Source organism: Convolutriloba macropyga, chromosome 5 (genome assembly GCF_964194025.1).
Source record: "Convolutriloba macropyga chromosome 5, txConMacr16.3, whole genome shotgun sequence".
NCBI lineage: Eukaryota > Metazoa > Xenacoelomorpha > Acoela > Convolutidae > Convolutriloba > Convolutriloba macropyga.
The window spans coordinates 2,973,883-2,996,591 of NC_134472.1; the positions used below are offsets into that span (position 1 = coordinate 2,973,883).

The 22,709-nt window shown below is 34.6% G+C and overlaps 1 protein-coding gene across 3 annotated transcripts in view; it reads right to left on the reverse strand.

Annotated features, from left to right (window-relative positions):
- The window catches only part of LOC142339043 (glycine receptor subunit alphaZ1-like), a 114,229-nt gene that overhangs the window by 42,319 nt on the left and 49,201 nt on the right, over positions 1-22,709 (reverse strand). For all 3 annotated transcript variants that reach the window (XM_075388699.1, XM_075388700.1, XM_075388701.1), the window contains exon 2: positions 5,331-5,528. In XM_075388699.1, coding sequence (XP_075244814.1) covers positions 5,331-5,528 — 198 coding nt within the window. The remainder of the gene's footprint in view (positions 1-5,330; positions 5,529-22,709) is intronic.

The window sequence follows — 22,709 nt, forward strand, 5'->3', positions numbered from 1 at the left end:
GTACATCGGTAAATTTTTGGGCGATTCAAATTCAATTTAAATCAGCTTGGTTATCAAAATTTTGGCCAATCAGATGAAAAAGAACAACAAACCATTCATAAAATGAGCCTTGATGCTGTATATTGACCATACATACGGTTGACCTCTCTTCGAATATTTAGTTAACGAAGGAGTGATACGTATCGTCTTTCCAATTTCCGTCAGTTGTATTGTTTTTCAATATTTTTACTCCCCGCTCATTGTTTCTAATTTTTACTCCCCGCTCATTGTCTGAGAAAAAAATTATGTAAAATTTATCAACACCCCCTTCCTCAGGTGACAATGATTCAAACAATCTCCCTGTGGCTGGGTGAGTAGGTAGTGTAAAATAGTAAACTACCTATCAGTAAATGAGAAACCAATCCTTTCTACCTCCTTGCCAAGAATGATAGTGACTTCATGCTCAGTGGAAATAGACAATCTGAATTTGTTTCAAAAAAGTATGTTTATTTTTTCTTGAGACACATTCTTATAATTTTATGTAAAATGCGGAAGATGTAAAGCATGTTTCCCTCAAGCTAATCATTCCGGATAACAGATTTCAATTTTTCAGGAGTTCCATAAAATTTTGCAAAGAAAAACTTTGGGTCCCAACTGGGAACTGGATGTAACTAGCAGTTGTGAGTAAAACAAAAAGTTTAGAGCTCAAACTGAGATTGACCAATGTTTATGTACAGAATTTACAGCAAACAGAATAAAAGTTCCTGGTGCCGATTGCTTCATTGTTTCATTGTTAACAAACGTTTTGACCTCAACGATTGTCTTGAGTGGTTTGAGTCCTGTTCACACGAGGCATATTTCCCGACTTAGCAACGGAAAAAACGCGCAATTCAGTTAAATTAGAGCTCTTATTGTCATTCTTTAAGGCAATTAAAGTACTTTGCTCCAGTTTTTGGAGAATTGTTAACGACCTTGTGGTGCATTTAAACTAGATAAGTACTTATTCCTCAGCAAATCAAACCAGAAAAAGTTTTTCAAAGTGTCGAATTTTGTTTTACCAACGGCACTTTTTTGAAAATAATTCTCATTTTTTGTTCGGCTTTTTCTTCAAAATGATAAAATCAAGAGAACTCAAATTTTTTCATCTATTGAAGAATCTCTACGCAATTTTTAACTGTCAGCTCCTTCAGGAATTATTTGAACTAATACAAAGATGAAAGGAGCTGAGTAAAATCTCGTGAGGTTGTTCTATAAAAACTGGGCGCTAATTCCCTATCCGCGAAAAAAAATTGTTTTCAACAGTCTATGCCAACAAACCCACTCCAGTTTTTACACTTATAAAAAGTTGTAGAGAAGTAAACTATTTTTAGGGTCTTTTTAATTATAGCCCTTCATTATAGTATATTTACCATGATTGGAGGCGCTAAAAGCATCTGTTCACTAAGCTGGGGGCTATAATAGGAAAAACCCGATGTTTGAATACGCATAGAGTTGTTAAAAATGCTACTCTAAAAATTTAAAATTAACATATGGCAAGTAGTTAATTACCTTTGATGCCTTTGAAAGGGTTACGGTTTGCTGCAAAGCGGGCGCCCTTTTGCTAAATCAATGTAACAGAGCGAGATTTATCAGTGACCAAAAATAGTTAGTTTTTTCGAAACTACTGGGAAAAATTCGTGGTTCCAGAAAACCGTTATCATAGACACGTCATTTTCTCGTCTAAATTGATAGAAAATAATCACAGTCGTATCGGAAAGCCAACGAAAATAAAATTCATGCAGCCTTTTGAAAACCTGAAAATATAGTTACAGTCAAAATGTATAAAGTTTGCTTGTGCACTCCAAAACTCCGAAAACGTTTTTCCGTTAAAAGTTTACTCAAAAACACCCCTATCAAGATTTGAAATGCTATTTTCGTAGATTTTAGCTGTTTCTAAGGAAATTATTTTGACGATTTGGGATATTTCTCATATAGGCTGCGAAATAAATATTCTATAGAAAAGCAATCTTGAATGATTTATGAGATCTATTCTGATCCCCCTCCGTGTTTTGTTTTAAAGACCCCACCGACAAATTGAATGCTGCTACAGAGCACGTTAATATGTACGAAAATGACACCTATGTAAGAGTGTACCCGGGGCTGTGTAAAACTTATATGCCCACTATAACCCGGGGGGGGGGGCAGAATAGATTTAAATCAACGTTGGATTAATTACTTTTAAACAACCGGCGGTTGGGGGATCAATTAGAAATTGCTTCAGCGGGGGTGTTACCTAAAGAGCACCAATTAACGTTATCAGCGCTCATTTTTCAAAATTACAAAAATTAGATTGAAACGTCAATTTGGCGCGGTTTCAAAATGATTTTTTAAAATTAAACTGACACCAAACCACCGATTTTTTTTCGGCATGTCAAGTTTTTTTCGGCATGTCAAGGTGAGATTTATGTGACACGAGTTTTATGTGCGAATGCATGTTTCTGACCCCACATCATCTTCAATGAGACTTTTAACTCAGACCATGTCCCAAACCAATTTCATTTCGTGGAACACTGCAATACAATTTTAATTTTCCATAGTTGTTTCGAACTTTCCAGCAGATATCAAGTCTGTACTGAAATTAATATGCTTGCCAGTATGTATGAATAGGACTTTTTGTTTCTATCAGGTTGGGTTGGTTTAATTTTGCTCACGATGTTAATTAAGGTTGCAAAATTTGATTTTTTCATTATCTGCTGCAGTGGGCGTAAATTCAAATCTAAAATATCTAAGCAAGAATTTCCTTTTTGCTTAGCATCATGTTTTGTTTTTCTTGTTATCGCTCAAAATATTGAAGGAGAAAAGCGGCTATACTTTTACTTTTATTGTCGAGCAAGAAATAAAAAATGCGACACAAAAATCGAGTGAATTTAAAGTTCATGTCTTGAGTCAAAATTCACCTTCCTATTATGCAATAAAACTCCTTCGTTCTAAATTTTGAAGAACTATTAATGGTTCTATCTTGTGGTGGTTTTGCACTATATAAGCACTTTTGTTCTTTACAAATAAGCACTGAAAGAAAATCCTTTAGAATAAGAAATAAGTTCAAAATAGTCACTTTATGTTTCCGCCTCCATCACCGCACCTTGGAAATCTAAATCAGTTTACAACAGGTTCTCAGGTTTCCCTTATTAAGTAAAAACAGAAATAACTGAAAATGGAGCTTCTATTTTCCGCTTCTTTTAGGAAACCGGATATGATAAAAGCCAACAGAAGGCTTCAAAAATAGCCAACAAAAGATTAATAGGATTTGGAACAATAATTTAATCGAATTTGTCTGTCTTTGATCCAAAATATTTTTAAAAACCGTCTAATTAGAGATAGGGTATCTTTTACTTTTTTTCCTTCGAGACTTATCGCGATGATAACCAATCAATTTACTCCAAAAAGTCACTTAGATTATATAGAAAGTAGGCTAAAAGGTCAGAATCAGAATTCGATAAAAAATTTGTTAATTTGCAGCATGTGACTTAGTTTTGTTTATCAATTTTTGAAGACTTCTGAGGGTAAACTAAGATTTCATTTTTTTGTTTCTCTGCCCTCGGTAGAAATTTCGCTTCTGGGAGGAAAACACAACTTAAAAACTTAAAAAATCCTCCAAGGACGATAGGAAATGAAACAACAAAGAAACATATCTCGATTGAATTAAATCTAATTTAAGGAACAAAACCAATTCTGTGGATATTCTCGTAAAACACAAAGGTACTCGGTAATATGGGTTTGAAAATTAAATTCTATCATCCAATTTTTGTTCCATTTAATGCGAAAATCAGAACAAAACTGTCAAAACAAAACAAAAGAAAAGTAAACTGGCAAAATTGGGAGCAAAATTGATATATGACAAGAATGATAAACAGGAGAGACACATATTTTTATCACTTTATCCGAAAAACAAAATTAGCCTTTCACTGAAATACCGGATTTTTGGATATCATGACTCAATAAAAAAAACTTTCTGCAGTCTGAGTTGTTTTAAAATACTTTGACGTTTAAATAGTTAACCATGAATCAATGAGAAAAAAAGAGAAAAAATTAGTTTCATTTTCAGAAGTGTTTTTAATGATCAAAAGTCTTGTCGAATGTCATTTATCTGTTATTTCGGCATATCTTGAGCAAGTTCACAACTTTCTATGATAGAAGATCTTTGAAATAATTTTAAGTTAATCAATAATTTTATTTTCAGAAGTGTTTTGAAGGATCAAAAGTCTTTTTGCATATCATTTATCTATTATTTCATGTTAGGGGGTCTAAACTGTCGCAACTAGCGTGAAAATGGACTGATACTATTTGAATCTAACCAGCATCTCTTGCTTGCAAGTCTAGTGTGCTTACCTTTACACAAACTGGTTTTAAGCTCTCGCACTTGCGCATCTCTAATAACTCCTTGTCATGTTTTTTTTTATCTCAAGGCTTCATTTCCTTACGTTGAATGGGTACAGCTTTTTGTTGACCTATGTCAAGCTTATCTTATGCACAATATACATTAGATTGTATTCTCGCAGCCGTCTAACATTTCATAACTCTTGAAACAATTTAAATTTTTGAACAAAAAATTGAAAAGAATTAAAAACAATTTTGATTGCAAACGGAGCCTAAATGTAAATCAGAATATATATTAGTTCGATAGCTGTCAGTTCAAAAAATGCAACCGAAGATATTAAAAAAGGTCGTCAAAAATTATGGACAAAGTATAGTCAATCTTCAAAATTAATTCTAACATATTGTCTGGACTTTTAGAACAAATATCATAAAACGACCACTGAAAAAGTAAATAATTGAAGCCAGTAATTTAGCCGCGCTGCTTTTACTGAATATCTAGTCAGATTGTTTCAATTACAACTGCAACGAGATATTGGACACTCATAAAACATCTCTTTGAGAAACACTGCTCGAAACGCAAATTTTAAAACGAATAAAAAAATACATCTTTTGGTTTTGAAATATTAGTTTCTTTCAATCAGACGCCCAGTGTTGTTTCTTCTAAAGATTTTATCTTGAAATGGCATTATAAATGTAAAAAGAATCATCTGTTTCAAAAAAGAGGGCAAACAGTTTTTATTGCCTGTTTTTTTTCGGCGACCTGTTAAAACAATTGTTCCAATAGATTCAGAATAAATTTATAGCTCAACTTATAAAAAAATAGCTCAACTTAGGTGCAGACAGACAAGGGCAATGTTTTAGAACATGCTTCTACTAGTAGTTTTAAGGATCAAACTATTCATGTTTATAAAATGATTTTTAAACTGTAGGCTTTTTTGTTATGGTTATTAAAATTTTGAATTTACATTTTATAGATTAAGAAAAGTGTTCCGAACCTTTGTGGTGAGATGTGCGTAGAGATAGTGGAATCCATTGTCATCCAGGTTCTCTCTGAAGAGGGCGACTCCCTTCTCGTCCCACGAATACACAAGAGAGGCATCGGTGTGTCCATATGAAGCTATCATTATAGTACAGTGAGTCACGTCAAAGGGGAAGTAGGCCACGTTTATCACACAGGGGGTCACTAGTTTCACCTGAACAAAAATCAAATTTGATTAGAACTCGGGCCCATTTTTGGTATTGTAGAACCTCTCTTGTTTCGATTTTTGTTACACATGTTCACACATTTAGGATGGTTTCTCAAGTTAATCATCAGTCTAATTTAGGCATTGACTTGAGTTAGACAAAATTAAAAGCGGCTACTCACAAACAAGTAGTTCAGACACTTTAACTTTGGAAACATTTCTTAGATTATCTTAAGTTTTTTGTTCACATGCGGCACATTGTCTTTCAAAGTTTTCTCCCTTATCGACCTTATTTTTCGCAATTGCTCTTAAAGTTCCTGTTTGCAACTCTCGAATTGTAAAATGATCAACTAACGGTTTTTATAGTTTGATTACTCCATTATCAAAAAAGATTCGCGAGTTGGCCAGTTTTGCCGTATTTTTAACATTTTCCTGTCCTTTCACTAAGTTGAATCATAATCAGAAAAATTATGTTTTTTAACGTTTTATAGTCCACTACATAGTTTCAGTATATTATTTTCTCCTCTTTTCCATATTTGTCTACATTTTTGTTCTTTTTTTATTTCATTGTTTTGTCCCCTATCGTTTACAATGATTTGTAAGCCGTTGAAAAAAATTTTTGTTCGAAAAGTAATTTAACTAGTAACTATTAGTATAGATCATTTAATCTGGCCTATTGCCAATAGTTGAGGACGTATTTTCAATAGTTCATTAACATTAGGAGAAAATTCTTTTGTTCAGATCTTCTTTTGCTGTTACTGCAAAATGTTTGTTTATGTACATGTACATGCGTTGTTGACTTATTGTAACTACATTACGCCGCAAAACGTTTCCGAAAACAAGCAAATTTGTTCGATTTTGTCAGCGCTTTTCACGTCTCATGTTTTGAGATTAGAGTAACAAACGAGAGTGGAAAACAGTGACAGTAAGATGAACTTAGTTTTAAATTGAGAAGGTTTGAAAATATTCATTAAATATGTCCATGATTTGTTTTTTGGGCTATCATCGAACGAAAACTGCTAACAAATTGTCAATTAAGCAGATGTAGAATTTGGGGAATCCTACTTTTATCAAAAAAAGTGTCCCAATTGAAAGTGATAGAAAGTGAGTCTCGAAAATCAGTTTCCTACAAATTGTTAGTAAGACTGTTGGCTTGCAATTTAACGCCATTTCGAGATCCAGATTTATGTGGAACAAAAACGGGTGCAGGTAGAAGTTGATGGGAAGCAACATGGATTTTCTGGGGGGGGGGGCAAGTTTATAAAAGCTATTTATCACCCAGTTTTTACCTTATCGTGGTCAAACTTGATAGCGAGTTAGTACAATCCTCGGGGCAAGTTCCATTGTTGTCATTTTTGGGGAATCTGTGAGATAGCATCCATAGGGGGACACTAAACTTCCCAAAATAAGAATTAAATCTTGAGTTCATAGTTTGACTGATTGATTAATTGGTAGCGTCATAAGTCTGATACCCATTTTGTTTTAGTTTGAATAGCTTGAGTAGTAGTCAGCAATGTATAAAGAAGGCGTTCAGATCATTCAATTGTTCATTTGAAGTCATAACAAACTTCACGTAAGGCAGACGCATTTGATATATTCCATAGCAGCGGTTTGAATAAAGTTGTTTGATCACTCGTTCTAATACGCGGTGATTCGAAAAGTTGCTAAGGAAGAGTAAAACACCGCGGTGGTTTGCTTTGGCAGCAGAAATATAGAAGGCTCAAAATAACTCTGATACTGTAGAGGAGTTCAACTTGAGTAACAAAATCAGAGAGGGAGGGAGGGAGGGAGGGAGGGAGAGAGAGAGAGAGAGAGAGAGAGAGAGAGAGAGAGAGAAAGTAGTTGTTGTCGAGTAAATTTGGTCTTTCTTAATAGAAGAAAGACTTTCATAAAGAACGTCGAGAGCCAAGAACGAGATATTCGTGAGGCTGATATTAGAATAGACAATTTTGCTTGTTCAAATTGGCTTAGAGAGATTGGGATCTTTTGATAATTTCAACTTAGTACCTTGAATTAATTTCTGTTGTTCAATTAATTTATTCCTGTACTTGTTTATCTATTCTATCGAATTAACTCAATTTACTTTTAAGCAGCTGAGTTGATTCCAAGCCGGAGGCAGAGCACACCGGGACATTGTGAGTAGACTTTGAAGAAAAATTTTGAACAGCACAAATCAAAGAATAACTAATTGATTTTTAATGAGATCATGAGAACGTAATCATAATATGATAACAAAATTTAGTTTCTGAAATATGTCTTAAGTAATTAGTTTAAAAGAAGAACTGTAGCTATAGGAAAAATGAATTCAAAAAAGACCATGGAAGGTAGTGACATGAATCATAGACAAAAGTGACGAAGTAGTGCTACTTTTTTCCACGATTTTTTGGACGAAAAGTGCCAAATGTACGTGTTGCGGCGTAGTGTCGCAAAAAGTTTGACATTAATGGTTGAGTTATCGAGGACTTACATTGCTTTTTTCATTTCCACATGTTTTTAATGTGCGCAAGCTTTGATGATTCAAGTCATCATTCAGTAATCAAGCAACTTCGAAATATGTAGTTTAAAATGCATAATCATTGTTCACCTTCTGACAAAATATTCAATTTAACTCAAAATTGAGTCAATAATCATATTCTAATAACATTATATTCCTAATTTATCATTGCTAAAATCCTTGCATTCAACTTTACTGCTGATTTCAGTTTTAATCAGGAGCGAAACAATTGTTTTCTAGTCAGAAGATTTCGCACATTCAGTAAACTTCATTCCTATACCAATGTCAAAATTTTATCAGCTTTTCCTGTGTGGAATATGGGGGTTTCTTTCTTCGGGCGCTTTTGTGCTCACGTTATGGTCTTAACTCTGTTAAAGTATACCTGGAAGTTAGCAAACTAGATAACTACCTAAATACATTTGCTGGGGGTATAACATTGGTTTAAGTTTAACATTTTGCCTTGTGCAGGTGTTGCTATTAAGGAGTAATCAAAATGAAGCCAAAATAAAGTCAAAACTAGCAGCCGACGAAAATTTATGCATTTAAACGTTAGGTTGAACTTAGGTGTGTAGTATGACGCCTTTTTCACAGACATGAAAATTAGGTCTAAATTGCAAAACGACCATTCGAAACTTAATAATTTGCGATATAGAGGGACTTGAAGCAAAGTCATTTTATGTTTATCGAAATCCCTGAGTGCGAGGCCGCAATGGGGTTATGATCAAAGGTTTGAAAGCCTACACGACCATGTGATAAAATTGAAATAGTGTTGTAATGAACCAAATAAACAAAATATTCATTTTCACAGAGTTTATTCACGTTCTTTTCACGTGGGCTATTTATGTCCAGCTTGCAGATTACAACTTCTGACTGGTCAAATTTAGCTACATACGTTCCGCTGGCAAGCAAAAATTTTATAGACGAAAATTTGAACCTTTCAATTAGGGGTGTATTAAAATGTAATTCTGGCGATGGTCAAATTCTTTGACAATTGAATACAAAAATTTGGCTATTTGAAAATTTTGTTGACTGCCTGGCTAAATAATAGCTTTCCCTGAAAACAGACTCCCCAGATATTAAACAATAGTTATCTTGCAATATTCGTACTAACTTGTGCTAAATGGTTAAATAAGCGAGATTTAATGCCCACCTTAAAATACAGCTCTGTCGTTCAAGATAGTTATCTGGTAAGAGCTCACAAGAACTCGAGATTAGTATTCACTCACTAATTTGTACTAATTTTTTCCGAAAGTACCAAAACCGTAAGACATTGGTAGCAAAAGAAGAGATTGTGAGGCTAATTGCGAAAAGTTTTGAATTCATGACAAAATTTTTAACTTTCTGATATGGCCTCCGAGTTAAAGCTAATGGTTGGGAACCCGGACCACTCTAGCAGTGCAATTCATTGCTGATTCAGAGCAAAAACCATACTGGAGTTTGTCCGGCCCATTGCTCTTTTCATGTCCCACTATTAAACTTACAGTCTGGTTTTTGGAGGTCAATGAGTCATTAAACTGACTTGTTTCTGAGCATGAAAGTTTTCAGCCTCTGTTATCTGTCTGGGCATGACTAAGTTTATTCTTCCGTTTGCCTGTGTAGCATTAATTAACAGCTGACAATTATCTGCGCATAAAGGCGCGTATCAATTTACCCGCTTTTATTTTCCGTCTCAAGAGGCAATTAAATTTTCACTACTGCATTTGTTGCTACTGCATTTTCACTACTACCTAATATAGAAACGTTCACTACTGTATTTGTTTGCACTTAATAGAAACGAAACAAACGAGATGGAAATTGAATTATGCTCATATTCATGCTCACTGACACACAAGAAATGGATAATAAATGCATCAAAATGGACTTCACTAACTGATTTCAAAGTTCTATAAATGTTTTCGAAGTTCTATAAATGTTTTCGAAGTTCTAAGTTTTCGAAATGTATCTGCTTCAAGTAACGAAACGCACTTCAGAATATTCCCACTAATCACGGAGGTCGGTGCAGGTCGGTGGAGGAGGTCGCTGACTGAGGTCGGTGGCGGCGGTAGGTGGAGATCGTCGAAGGTCGGTGGCGGGTGAACTTCAGAATTTTCCCCACTATAATCACTGCAGACCCGCCAAAGACGAAGCCGACGTTTCCCTGTCTTCACAAACCGTTGCTCATCTTTTCCATATTGAAGATGATACAGAATATCAAGGAAAAGGATCAATACATTAACGTAGACCTGAAAAATACAAAAGCAAAGAAGGGATCTGTTGTTTAAACGTTGATTTGTTAAGAATAACGAACACAGGTCAAATAAGTTAAAGCATAAAGTAAGAGAGCGATGGGACTGGAAATTTTTAATTCGACCGTCACAGTAAACAATTTAAAGTAAACAATTTTTGAGCAATCATCAAAGAACTCTTTGCAAACTTTAAACACAAAGGCAGCCATATGCCGAAAACCTTCACCGTTTTTACCAAAATGGTAGGGACAGACATCACTGAAATCCTCTCGACGAATCATTCGCGTGTTTTTTAGATGAAACCCTAACTGGTTTCTGTAAAACATATTGTTTTTAGACACAAGATCGAATGCTAGGTCCTTCCTTCTCATGTGTCCTGCAAATCTGACCTCTGTAGGCCAAATGGCGCTCCGGAAGGCCGGCAATCACATAATTTAGCTCTTCGTTCTCTGAATTTCAACAGTCTATAAGTTATCACTGTTTAATTTGGGTAACTATCCAATAATCCACTGTTTAATTTGGGTTTAATAATCCACTGTCCAATAGGTAAACAAACTATAATAAACAAAGTAAAAACTAAAACAAGTATCATTCAAACTATAAACAATGAAGACTGGATTTAACTTAATTTAAAGGAACAATGGAAGAATCCGACGACTTCGACTTCACCTTAAACTCTGACTTTAACTCCGACTTAAATTCCGACTTAAACTCCAACTTAATCTTTGACTCCGATTCTGATGACTCCGACTTCAACTTGTTATGCATACGTTCATGATGTCTCTTGAGATTAGATTTTTAAATTGTCTTGAATTCGCACAGGTCACATTTCATGGGTTTGATAATATTGTGATGGATTCTGGCTACATGTCGTGCAGTTATATATTGCGCACGTGACACGTAATCACAATGCGCGCACTGAAAACGTTTTTCTTTCCTTTCACTCACCACAACATTCTCATAACTGGGCGACCGTCTTTTACGATGTTTCCTTTCATCATCGATCTTCCTCAACGTCAAAGTTCCGTGGCAATTTCTCGGCTCCGTATCCGCAATTAATAACACTAGTTCTCTATCTTCACATTCAATCAAAGACTCATGCAGTTCAACGATAACTTCCATCCTTACAATAATCAAATTCAGTCAACAGGTGTAAACAGTGGCAACAGGGGTAAACAGTTAAAACAAGTTTCAATCAGATCTGAAATACACAACATATGAAGACCATTGAGTCTACTATTCAAACACTGGAAAAAGATAAACATAAAAAGACTGATTAACACTTGGATTAACAACCCGTAGCCCGAAGCTTGAACTACTTAAATATATACATTGGTGCATTCACATTTTTCAGGTGGAAACGGTTGAGGTCGTCGGAGGTCGGTGGCGGAATTCGGTGGCTGAGGTTGGTGGAGGTCGGCGGAGGTCGATGTGCGAGTTAGTTGTGGTGTAGTGATGTAGTTGTGGTGTAGTTAGTAGAAATAGCTATAAAATAGCTCGTGAGGGTATCGCCATTTTAAAATATTCATGCATGACATCGAGTTATTCGAAAGTTTCAAAATTTGCTATGTACAGTCTGTCAGGTCTTTGTATGTACAGTCTGATGTGAAACATTCTGTGCAGTTTTGTCCAATAATGTAAATTAGGCTGCGAAGAAGGAAAGACTGGAATGTTTCTTAATCGACTATGGGCAGACTGGCAGAAGTATTTACACTCCTATTTGACTGGTTCAGTAATGGTTACTATTGAAAGTCGATGGTACAACGCTGAAACTCACTGTTAGCAAGGTACGGGAAAGAACATTGTTTCAAATACAAAGTGATTGAATTTTTTGGTGACAATAGCTTTAATCGACAATTTTACATATTATCTAAAGTTTCATTAATTCTGAAAAAGGTAGCTTCGTAAGCAACTCTACGATGATTATACCGATCGGCCAAAAGAAAAATAAACTTTGGTTATTTTTGTTGAAAATAGAGTTTTGGCATTTCATTTTCTTTCTAATTTCTATTTTCTTTCTATTTTCAACAAAATTCTATTTTCAACAAAAATAATCGAAGTTCAGTTTTTTATTACAACAATGCAAAAAGTTGTTAATTATCATAAGAAGGCCGTTTTTGCCTGACTCCTCCTTAGTCGGAAAAAAGTCAAAATTTTGTTCCCTGACAGAGGTAATTGTCGCCATGCTCTTGGGGTTATGTGAGAGTGAGCTTTTAGTAACTTGAGTTTTAGCCAGTAGCAACTTTTTGGTATTGCTAAATCGTACTATTATGCACGAATTATTTCTGATTCGGGTGAATTTCCAAAAAAAAGAATTAATTGTTGTTCCCACGCCACCTTTGTGAGGGAACTACATGCTCAACTAGTTCAACAATTTTGCCGATCGATATATTCATCAAAGGTGGTCGTCTTATAAATAGAAGTCCCGTGGAGCGTAGATAATATAATTTAAAAAAAATATTTTTTTAATTTCGTTTTTTCAAAGGAGATATCGAGGTTTAAATTTTGTGAACATTTGACTGAGTTTCGTTGTCTTTTCTCATATTTTCCGCAGTGTTAACCCAAATTTTCGTTTGCTGAAACTGTATGCGTTTGTATTATTAATTTAACTTTTAAAAACACAGGACTGCTGCTGAAATGTTTGGTCTGATTTATTTTGCTAAAATTTTTTGCTGAATTTTACAAAATTTGTCTTTTCTAATACAAAATGGCACCCAATATGCTTCTTTGGTCCACTTTTAGCCGGAATTACAGATCTAATAATTGCTGACACAATCTTTGTAAACTCAGAAGAGGTCTAGTTTGTTTAACTTCCGTTTCCTATGAGAGCATTCTGGAAATAAAATTTTGCGTCTTTTCGATAATTTAAATCAACAATTATCAGCAAGGTATCTTTTTTTAGATGTATTATTCCCAAAAAATCAATTTGGCTAACATTTGAAACTCCAAACATCTGAAATTACGTGTTTTTGTGAGCCGCGAAGCAATAGCATAGCTACTTTTCTTTTGTCGAATAATTCGTATGTTATTGTGACCCCTTCTTGTCTTTCAAAACAAATTGTTGCGTTTTTCGCTCTTTTTCAATGATTAATACAAAACAGAAATTTTTCACATTAAGATTCTCTCAGTGACAGATCCCATTCACGTAGGAATGAAGTCGAATTATTATATATTATGTTTTCAGAGGGAAGCTGAAGTTTTTTCCCCTCCACAAAGTGTTTTCATAACTTTTATTGAGTTCGTGTGTTTAGCCTGAATTAGTTGTCTTTTTTCGACTGCATGACGAAGTCTCACTGATCAAAGGCAACATTCGCTTACTGAAGTATTATAAATAAGCACATGTAAAGCTTTCAATTGATCACTAATGGCTCTTATGGATTTGATTATATATTTTTAACAAGTATGAATGATTTTTCGGCAGTCTGCCATTTTTAAAATATTTTTTCTTCTGCACAACCTATTGTAACATAGTGTCAGTTAAAAACAGGTCTTATACATTTTCTGGTGAAAACAAAAATCATTATAGCGTCTCAATGATAGCTGATGATACTAACAGTCTCAAGGAAAATTGTTTTTTTCTTTATTTCTACCTATTTGAGAGATTTTTTGTTGTCCTGTCCCTTTAGCAGTTTCTCCATTGACATGGAGAAACTGGCTGAAAAAGAAGAAGCAACTAAAAAATGTGTTTTTTATGACAGTTTATTGCTTAATATCCTCTTAAATCGAAGTTTTTGGTTTTTGACTGCATTTGACAAGTCCCCTTTTTTGAGCTATACTCAGATTTATGTTCTAGCTTAAACTTGCACGAAATTTTCACAATATACAATCTTGCTTGACCATTTTGTAGGAGTTTGTACAACTCTTAAAGGTTAACTAATCTCGAATGGCTTACTCATAGGCGTAAAATGAAGATCAATCTATAGTACCTTTCTAACATACAAGTCATTACTTACATTTTGGCATAGGTGTAAAATGAAGATCAATCTATAGTACCTTTCTAACATACAAGTAATTACTAACATTTTGGTTTTTTCATATTATTTATCAACAACAACTCTTCATGACCTGTTTGACATTTATGAAAAATTATCTTAAAAAGATACTGACTATAGGAGTTGTTCATATTATTGTTGTAATGAGAATCTTCTTTGTGCACCATATTCGAACACAAAAGTTAACCTTGTAAGATTTTTGCAAAAAAAATACAAGGCCGAGTTATTTTTGCAATATCTGGCAAGACATTTAATCTTAAAAAATACTTGTAGAAACCTTGCAAGAATAACTTGTGGAAGAATCTGACACCTACGATCAAATAGCAGTTGCTTTTTAAATTTTCAGTTTAAGTTATATAGACTAGACGACATCAGCACTAATTATTTACTCATCGTTCACTAATAAGTTTTTGATAAGAATTTCTTTCTCATTTTTGAGATGTCAGATTTGATAATGCGCAAGCATTGATTTTTCTCGAGGATACTGTTTTTACTACAATTTACGCTGAGATGACAACATAAACGCAGGGACAAGGACTAAAAATTGGAACTCTGATTTATGAACTGAAGACCTGTTCATTCTCAACAGCAAAAATTTTGCTCTAAAATAGTTTAGCTTATTATTTTAAGCCCATCAATTGACACCTGTGGTACTAACCCAAACGGGCGTTATGAAAACAAATCTGTCAATTTTATTTCTGGAACATAATTTGCTTTGAGGTTTGTCAAAAAAAACTGCCTCTGAAGGAAAGATCTCTGAAGGAAATCTTTCACGACTGCGTAAAATATTTAATGCTTTCGCAAAAATGGACATCAAAGTAACAAAAAAATGTTAACGCTATCCGATACAGAATTTCTTACTTTTTCTAAATAAACTTAGGGATAATTAGATACAAAGAAACCAATTCCTTTTTAAAACAATCTGCTAGAGGCCATGTAGTAAATTAGCTCTTCAGGTTTTGCTTCATTTTGTTCAATTTTATTGTAAGGACACTACTCGACAGGTTCCGGCCTATTTGAATGTCTCTCAAACGCTGATTGTACTGTATTGTAATTTTTTATACAGCGTTTGGAAATTCAATTCTAATCAAATCTAATCTCAGAAAAAAAACCTAGGCTAGGGTGCGCTATCCAAGATTATTTTTCATTAGACAGACTAGTGGGTAAAACAAGCATCCAGCGACAGAACCCAGCAGTAACTCTAACGTTTGATTAACCTCATCAGTGCCCCATTCAGACTCTAAAAGGCCTGGGAAAGGAACTAATTATGGTCCGCACTTATACCTTTAAAGCAAATAAGTTACAATTTTTACGTGTTTTGGATTTTGCAACCAGAAAAAAATTTTCCAAAAAAAGTGTGAATTATTTTACAAAATTCGCTGTGTCCGTCAATTTTTTCAACAAAATTCGTTATCTAAAACGTCCATAGTTATCTTTGTGAAAATTTTGGCAGAGTTAGAAAATAATCATATACAATCCAAAAGTGAATTCTTGTCGATAATCGCTGCAAGTTTACTTACATTACAAAGCGTACAAATCATTCATATGACACATATGCAGCACAAAACAAAATAGACGAAAACCTTCATCACAGCATGAAAGAATAAAACATGTTTTTGCTGTCTACTTTTGCATAAGCGACAAATCAAGACATACAAGCAGCTTAAGAACTGATTGAAAGGCAGAAGGAAAACAAAGGAAGACAATATAAAGGTGTGAAGTACACTCCATAATAACCCCTGAACATAAATGCGCTCATTGTTCTTACTCTCTATGGTACAATAAAATGTGACCAATCAAAAGGTACTGGAGACTGGTACCAAGTTCAAAAGAATCTGCACCAGGTGGTGTCTTGATCATCAATAAAGCCACTTTCAAAGGGCCTGTCAAAGTAAACAAATAAACGAATGAATAGCATCTGCCAAAAGGATACTTAATAGCCACTTTAAACACTTTCTCCTCTCGTTATAGACTTTCATCTCTTGGTCGTTTCTACCACAGAGCTTGTTCTAAGTTCTAAATCAACATCAAAGGTTTAAGATTTTCCTTTTCAAATTAGGTTAGAGAGAGAGAGAGAGGGAACATGCTTGCTGAGCTACATAAAAATATCGCTTACTAAACAATATAGTTCAATAATGGTACGTAAAATTACAAAACTTAACAGGTAGAATATGTACAAAATTTATTTGGACTAAAATTAAAAACTATAGTATTAAAAAATTTATAACTTTATTTTAATGAAATCAATGCGAACGTGATAATTTACTGCCTATCAGTTATGAACATCACATTCATTAGTTTGTCTGACGAGCACAAAATTTTAATGAAAATTGTTGACAACTGGAACAAATAATGTTGTGAATCTCATTGCGTTGCAAAAAATATATTTTATCGAGTAAATTCATTCGAAAAATTCATTGTTTTTCAAAATCAAGGTTAATGATTAGAGTTGTAAACGTGTGCGAACAAGTGACCGTGTACAAAACTATATCAGATATGCTTCAAAATTAAAAATTTATGTCGGATTTGTCTACGATGTCAGTTTTTGAGCAAGCACAGACAACACTGACAAGTTTTCGTCACTTTTGTCGGTTCCCACCGTCCACTTTGTCTAGACTATTACTGTTGCGCTTGGGCACAATATCTAACTGCCACCATGGATCTTTTCCGTTTGTGACCCCCCAGTACGTTATGCCCCCCCCCCCCCCCCCCCCCCCCTCCAGGTTACAGAGCACGTGCCATTACATTGTAAATCATTATGTAAAAATATGGCACGTGCGTCTGGGGGTGAAAATAATATGCCCCCACAAAGCTGGGGGGCAGAAACGGAAAAGATCCATGGTGGCAGTTAGACATTGTGCCCAAGCGCAACAGTAATAGTCTAGACAAAGTTGACGGAGGGAACCGACAAAAGTGACGAAAACTTGTCAGTGTTTTCCGTGCTTGCTCAAAAACAGAAACGGGAAAGATCCACCACGATAGCTAGCAACGTGCCAGTTAGAGTGAAATGAAGGAAAGCCTTATTGGCGATCAACGTCTGAAAATCCCTCGCCCTACTAATTGAAAGTAAGGAGACAATTAGCAGTTTTGCAACTACTCATATCAGGATCCGCAAGAACAATTAAATCATGGGAATGCATTGCGTCTAATAAAATGTGAAGTTACAGCTCTTTCAAATACAGCTACTTTAACTGCACTCAACACAGTAAAAAAATATATTTCCCCGAAAGTGAGCAGCAAGTTCTTCAAAACAAATAATCGACACAAATTAGTTGAAGAAAAGCGGCAATTGTTCTATGACACACTTTGTAGTCTCTGGCAATCTCAAACTTCAATATTTCTCCTATGACAAGACACAGCTTGGTATCCATAATGTGAAGCATTCTTGCTTTGCATAAAAAATTTTCTCCACTTTATTTGCACGAATCAACCAACCTAAATGTTCTGCCTTCTCGGAACACGTTTGGATTACAATGGGATAAAGAGCCTTTTGGTTTTTTAATTGGTCTTCAAAACTTCTCTCGCATTCATTAATCAAAAATAACTTTTGACAAGATCACACCGCATAGGATTTTGGCGAATTTTACTCAAATGAACGTAGACCCAACAATCAGTTTCAGATCTATTCTGGCCTCCCCAGTGTTTCTTATGCCCCCAATTACAATTCATATGTTGTTATTTAGCACGTTACTATGTAAAAATTAGCTCGTGCGCTTGGGGGCGTAAAGGTTTTATCCCACTAAGCTGGGAGGTGGGGGGGGGGGGCAAAACAGATCAGATCCCCTTTTCCTGCTCTTGTTAAACTTTTTCCAAAAATGAGGGTTTTGAAAATGTGTAAACCCCAACAAAAGCCTCTCATTAATCAAGACCGGTTCTCATAAGAATGATGAGCTCGATCAATTTTGACAAGATCTTTTAAACTAGACTTGAAACTACGCATATGATTTCTTATTTAATCAACAGACAATATTTTCAAGTAGGATATATTCCTGGGATATGTTTAAAACCACCAACAGTTCTAAGTACAACAGGCAACCGTTGCCATTCCAGTTGGTAGATCAACTACACCCATAGTAAGTTTCCTGCAAAAAATCAGCATTTGATCACGATTTTCATCAAATGCTGTGAGAGAAATAGGGAAACGTATAGAGCACTCATAATTTTGTGCTCATTATTTGGGATATAACTAGCGGCTGCGGTTAAAAATTCATAAATATCAATTTTTTTGTTCCCTTTTAGCCTTAAAATCCTCTTCGATGAGCTATAATAACGATTTCACAGAAATTTAACAACAATCGGAATCTTGAAATCGGAAAATCGATGCCGTGTTGTCAAAAAACATCTTTTTAAAATACCTTTGTTTGATTGCTGTGAGTACAATTAACTGCGAGGAATGACAACAATTTTAGAAAGAATAAAGTTAGAGAAGAACACAAGAGCGACAAAAAAATCAACTTCATAAAAGTGTATATTGGAGATTACGAAATGATTTCAGAATGCTTCTGGAAATCACATTTGAAAATAGCTGGAATGGCTAGAATATGAAAACAGTTTTAGATTGCAATCATTGATTGTTTTCTTTTGTGGTCGAAAACAATTGGAATATAACTTAAATATGATGTGTATTGTATCCGGAATGTATCAATTAATATGATTAATGAATAAGCGTGCTTTGCGTTTAAACAAACTATATAGTAAATAATATAAAGAACTGTTCAACTCGCAAACAAAAATGGATCACAAGTTTTCGCGCCTTATCCTTTATAGGGAAATAGAAAATCTTCAAATCCAATAAAGTTAAAAGATCTTACAGAATACTATTACTACGCTTAATGTTTTAGAAGTGGTTTCCCTAAAAAAAAAATTGCTAATTTCCATCAAAACAAAAAACTTTTCGATTATTTTATAATTATAGATGAAATTATAAGTAGCTAACGTAAGTTAGCACCCTATAGTTGTCAGAAATTCGACAAATAAACTGGATCTTTTCCGTTTGTGCCCCCCCCCCCAGCTTAGTGGGCGCATATTATTTGCACCCCCCAGACGCACGTGCCATATTTTCACATAATGATTTACTATGTAATGGCACGTGCTCTGTAACTGGGGGGAGCATAACGTACTGGGGGGGGGGGCACAAACGGAAAAGATCCAATAAACTTAAGTTCGACAGATACGTCATATTTCAGCACGTGTTAGAAGATGCGTTTACAACTTTGCTCCTCTACGCTTGTTATCTTGCCTGCCTACGTGTGGTTTTGAAACAAAAAGCAACGTTGACTAACATACTTTAAGGCAAAAAAGAAGAAAAATTATAACCTACACAGTCAAACTATAATTGTATCAAAATAGGATACACACTTTCAAAAAACATAGTCCAATTTCAAAAGGTAAAAGGACCCTTTTTTAAATAATTTTTATCTTGCTGAAGTTTATGAAGGCATCGTCAAGTTGAAGAGATCTCACGCAGGACGGATCTTACCACCACATACCAAAAAATGGCTATCATCTATCTGGGCTTTATGAGTAATTATGCTTGCCAATTTTGTTCTATCAGACTTCTGATAATTGTGCGCCAATTGATAACAACTTAAAAAACTTATTAAACAGAAATTAACTTCAGAAACAAGCATTTTATCATGCAAATTGCACTTATTGTAGTTATTTTTGTCAATGAGTGTATCTTTTGCGCTTGTTCAACAGCGACTGAATTTACATTTGCCTTAAACATTGAAACAAAATTTGGAAAGTCTACCGAAAATGTTCCACAAATTATCTAGTATTGGTTTTAGGGTACCGTTAACTTGAACTAGAAAAGTTATAGTTGATCTAGAAATGTAGCAAATCATTCGTTCTAACTTGCTCAGAAAAAATTTAAGTCAACGCAACTTTTAATAGCACGCAACTTTTAATAGAGTTCGATTATTCTAAATGAATCCTGAAGAAAACAATTTACACGCATATAACTTAGATGACAGAAGTGCTATAATGTTTTTGACTCTTTTGTTAAGATATCTCAGGAGAAATTTCTGAGTAGGTAGTTTTGGGTTTTTATCAACGATAAACTATACTGAACTAACTTAAGTTAGCACCCTATAGCTTCACGAAATTCGACAAATACAGCAAGATTGACAGCTACTCCAATTTTCAGTAAATGTTTAGAAGACTCTTTGCTTCTTATATAACCAGTTTCAAAAAACTGAGAAGAATATTAAAAGAATATGAAGTTCTTACAACTAGACCAAGTTAAGTTTATGTGACATTTGACACGAATAAACACGAACTGACATAAAAACTGGATTCAAATACGAAGTTATCGAGCGCTTCTTCTGGGACTGCACAATTTACTGTGCCCTGAAAACGGGTTGTTCATGTCCACCTGACCTATAAACCCACTTCAACGTTAGCTACTGGACACTCGGTGTGTATTAATTCAGAGGTTGACAAGGAAGGAAGCTTGTGTTTGCCCTGAAATTTACCCCTGTAATCGATATTCACGAACTTTTGGCATTATTTCTCCCAAAAATGAAGAGCTTCTCGAGCATTGACGCAAACACCTTCCAAGGGAATCGATTTGAATCCATTTTTGATGTAAATGTTCTTTCCACCTAAGATAAATAAACCCCCTCTATTTTGAAAGGCTGTATTTCACGCTTAAGAAAAGCAAGATTAAGGGAAAGATGCGATTAAATTATTCATTTGTTTATCATTTTTCAAAAGGTTATTTTCTTATGGGCTAGCGAAAAATTATAGAAAATGTGTATTATTTATAGCAGACAGTTTACATGCACGCTATACCATATAATAGTACCCATCTATCTATACCTTAATAATTTCAGACAGCTTAACGTGTAGTTTATTTTTGCTTATCAAAATATAAATATATTCGACACCGCCCCCCCCCAAAAAAAACACAACCACCCGTACCGTTTATGTTTATGTACCCCCAAAAGCAAATTATGTGTTTTATATATACAGAGCACATTATTATCCGTTTAAATAGTATATGATCAGTCGTTAACATTATGAGCTCATATAAACCTCATAGGGGATAAAAAACAATCATTTCAGCTAAGACCAAAATTACAATACCGGGAATCAAGTTTCCAATATGTATTCATAATTTGAGGATTTAAAACATCGATATAAGAGTCTCTTCAATTTCACAGCCTGAGGCAGTGCAAAATGAAGTCTGTATCTTGAATGACGAACTCAATGGGATTGTTGGAACTTCAAAAATTATTAAAAGCAACCTTCAAAACGGTCTTTCGACGCATATTACATTAACAAAGAATACTTCCACGCGTTAAGAGGGCATAAACACGTTAATGAGGTGGATGCTAGGAAACTTATTTATTAAAACAATGCACTTTACAAAAGCTCTCTAACCTTCAGCTTTTAAGAAAAGTTATTTTCAGTTGGGAGCAGTTTACCAGCTCTGTTGATGCGCAATGCCATTGCATTTTTAGGTCTTTCCCATTATACCCCCCATCTTAGGGGTCAAATGACCTATAGCCCCTCGCCCCCACAATCATGATAGTTATACCATAATGGGGGCTTTAATTTCATGGGGGCGGGCTATAATGGGAAAGACCCGCATTTTTTCACATGCATCTAAAATGTCTTCTGATTTAATCTGCACCTCAACTAATTAAAAGATATTTTTTTCAAAACAAAATCTGAATTTGAGAACTAGTTTGATAGGAAAAACAAATTCATTTTTATATATTCTCGAGAATCACGGAAAAATCATTTTTGCTTCCTTTACGTTCCAACCAAAAGAGCATTATTTAAAGAGAATCAGAGAAAAACTATGCGAAATTTTGATTCAAATTAAAGAAAAACTTACGTTTTTCATACGTTTCTTACGTTTTTCGTTGAATTCCAAAAACAGAGAACATCGAAACTCTCTCCACACAATCAACGAGGAATACAATGTTTCCAAAAAAAGAGATACAAGAAACGAGAAAATAACAAGGCGGCTCAGCAATGTGCGATGGCACATAAGGTTCCGACCCCGCCCATCCACAATTTTGGCATAATTGTCTACCAAATGAGGAACAGATAGAAAACCCAAAAAATTATTTTTGGGGAATCCCAAAAAACCCAAAAAACCCAAGTATTCCCAAAAAGCCCAAAAAAGCCCAAAAAACCCAAAAAAGCCCAAAGTTAACATACCGTCCGATGAACCTAAAACCAAACAAAATAACTTATAAATCACCAGACAAGATATGGACCGGTCCATAAAAAGGCTGAGTAACAATTTGACAAAAAAGAACAAAAACTGTAAAGTTACAAAATTCGCTTATTTTTTTAAAACAATTAACTTCAAAGTAATTAAAACCATTAGAAATCAAGTAAAATATCCCAAAGGATTACGATTACCAATGCTTCTATAGAAGGGCATTAGGACCTGTCCTTATTAATTTCCTTAAGCGGCTAAAAAGAACAAAAAAACAACAAACAAAAATTCAATTGAAAC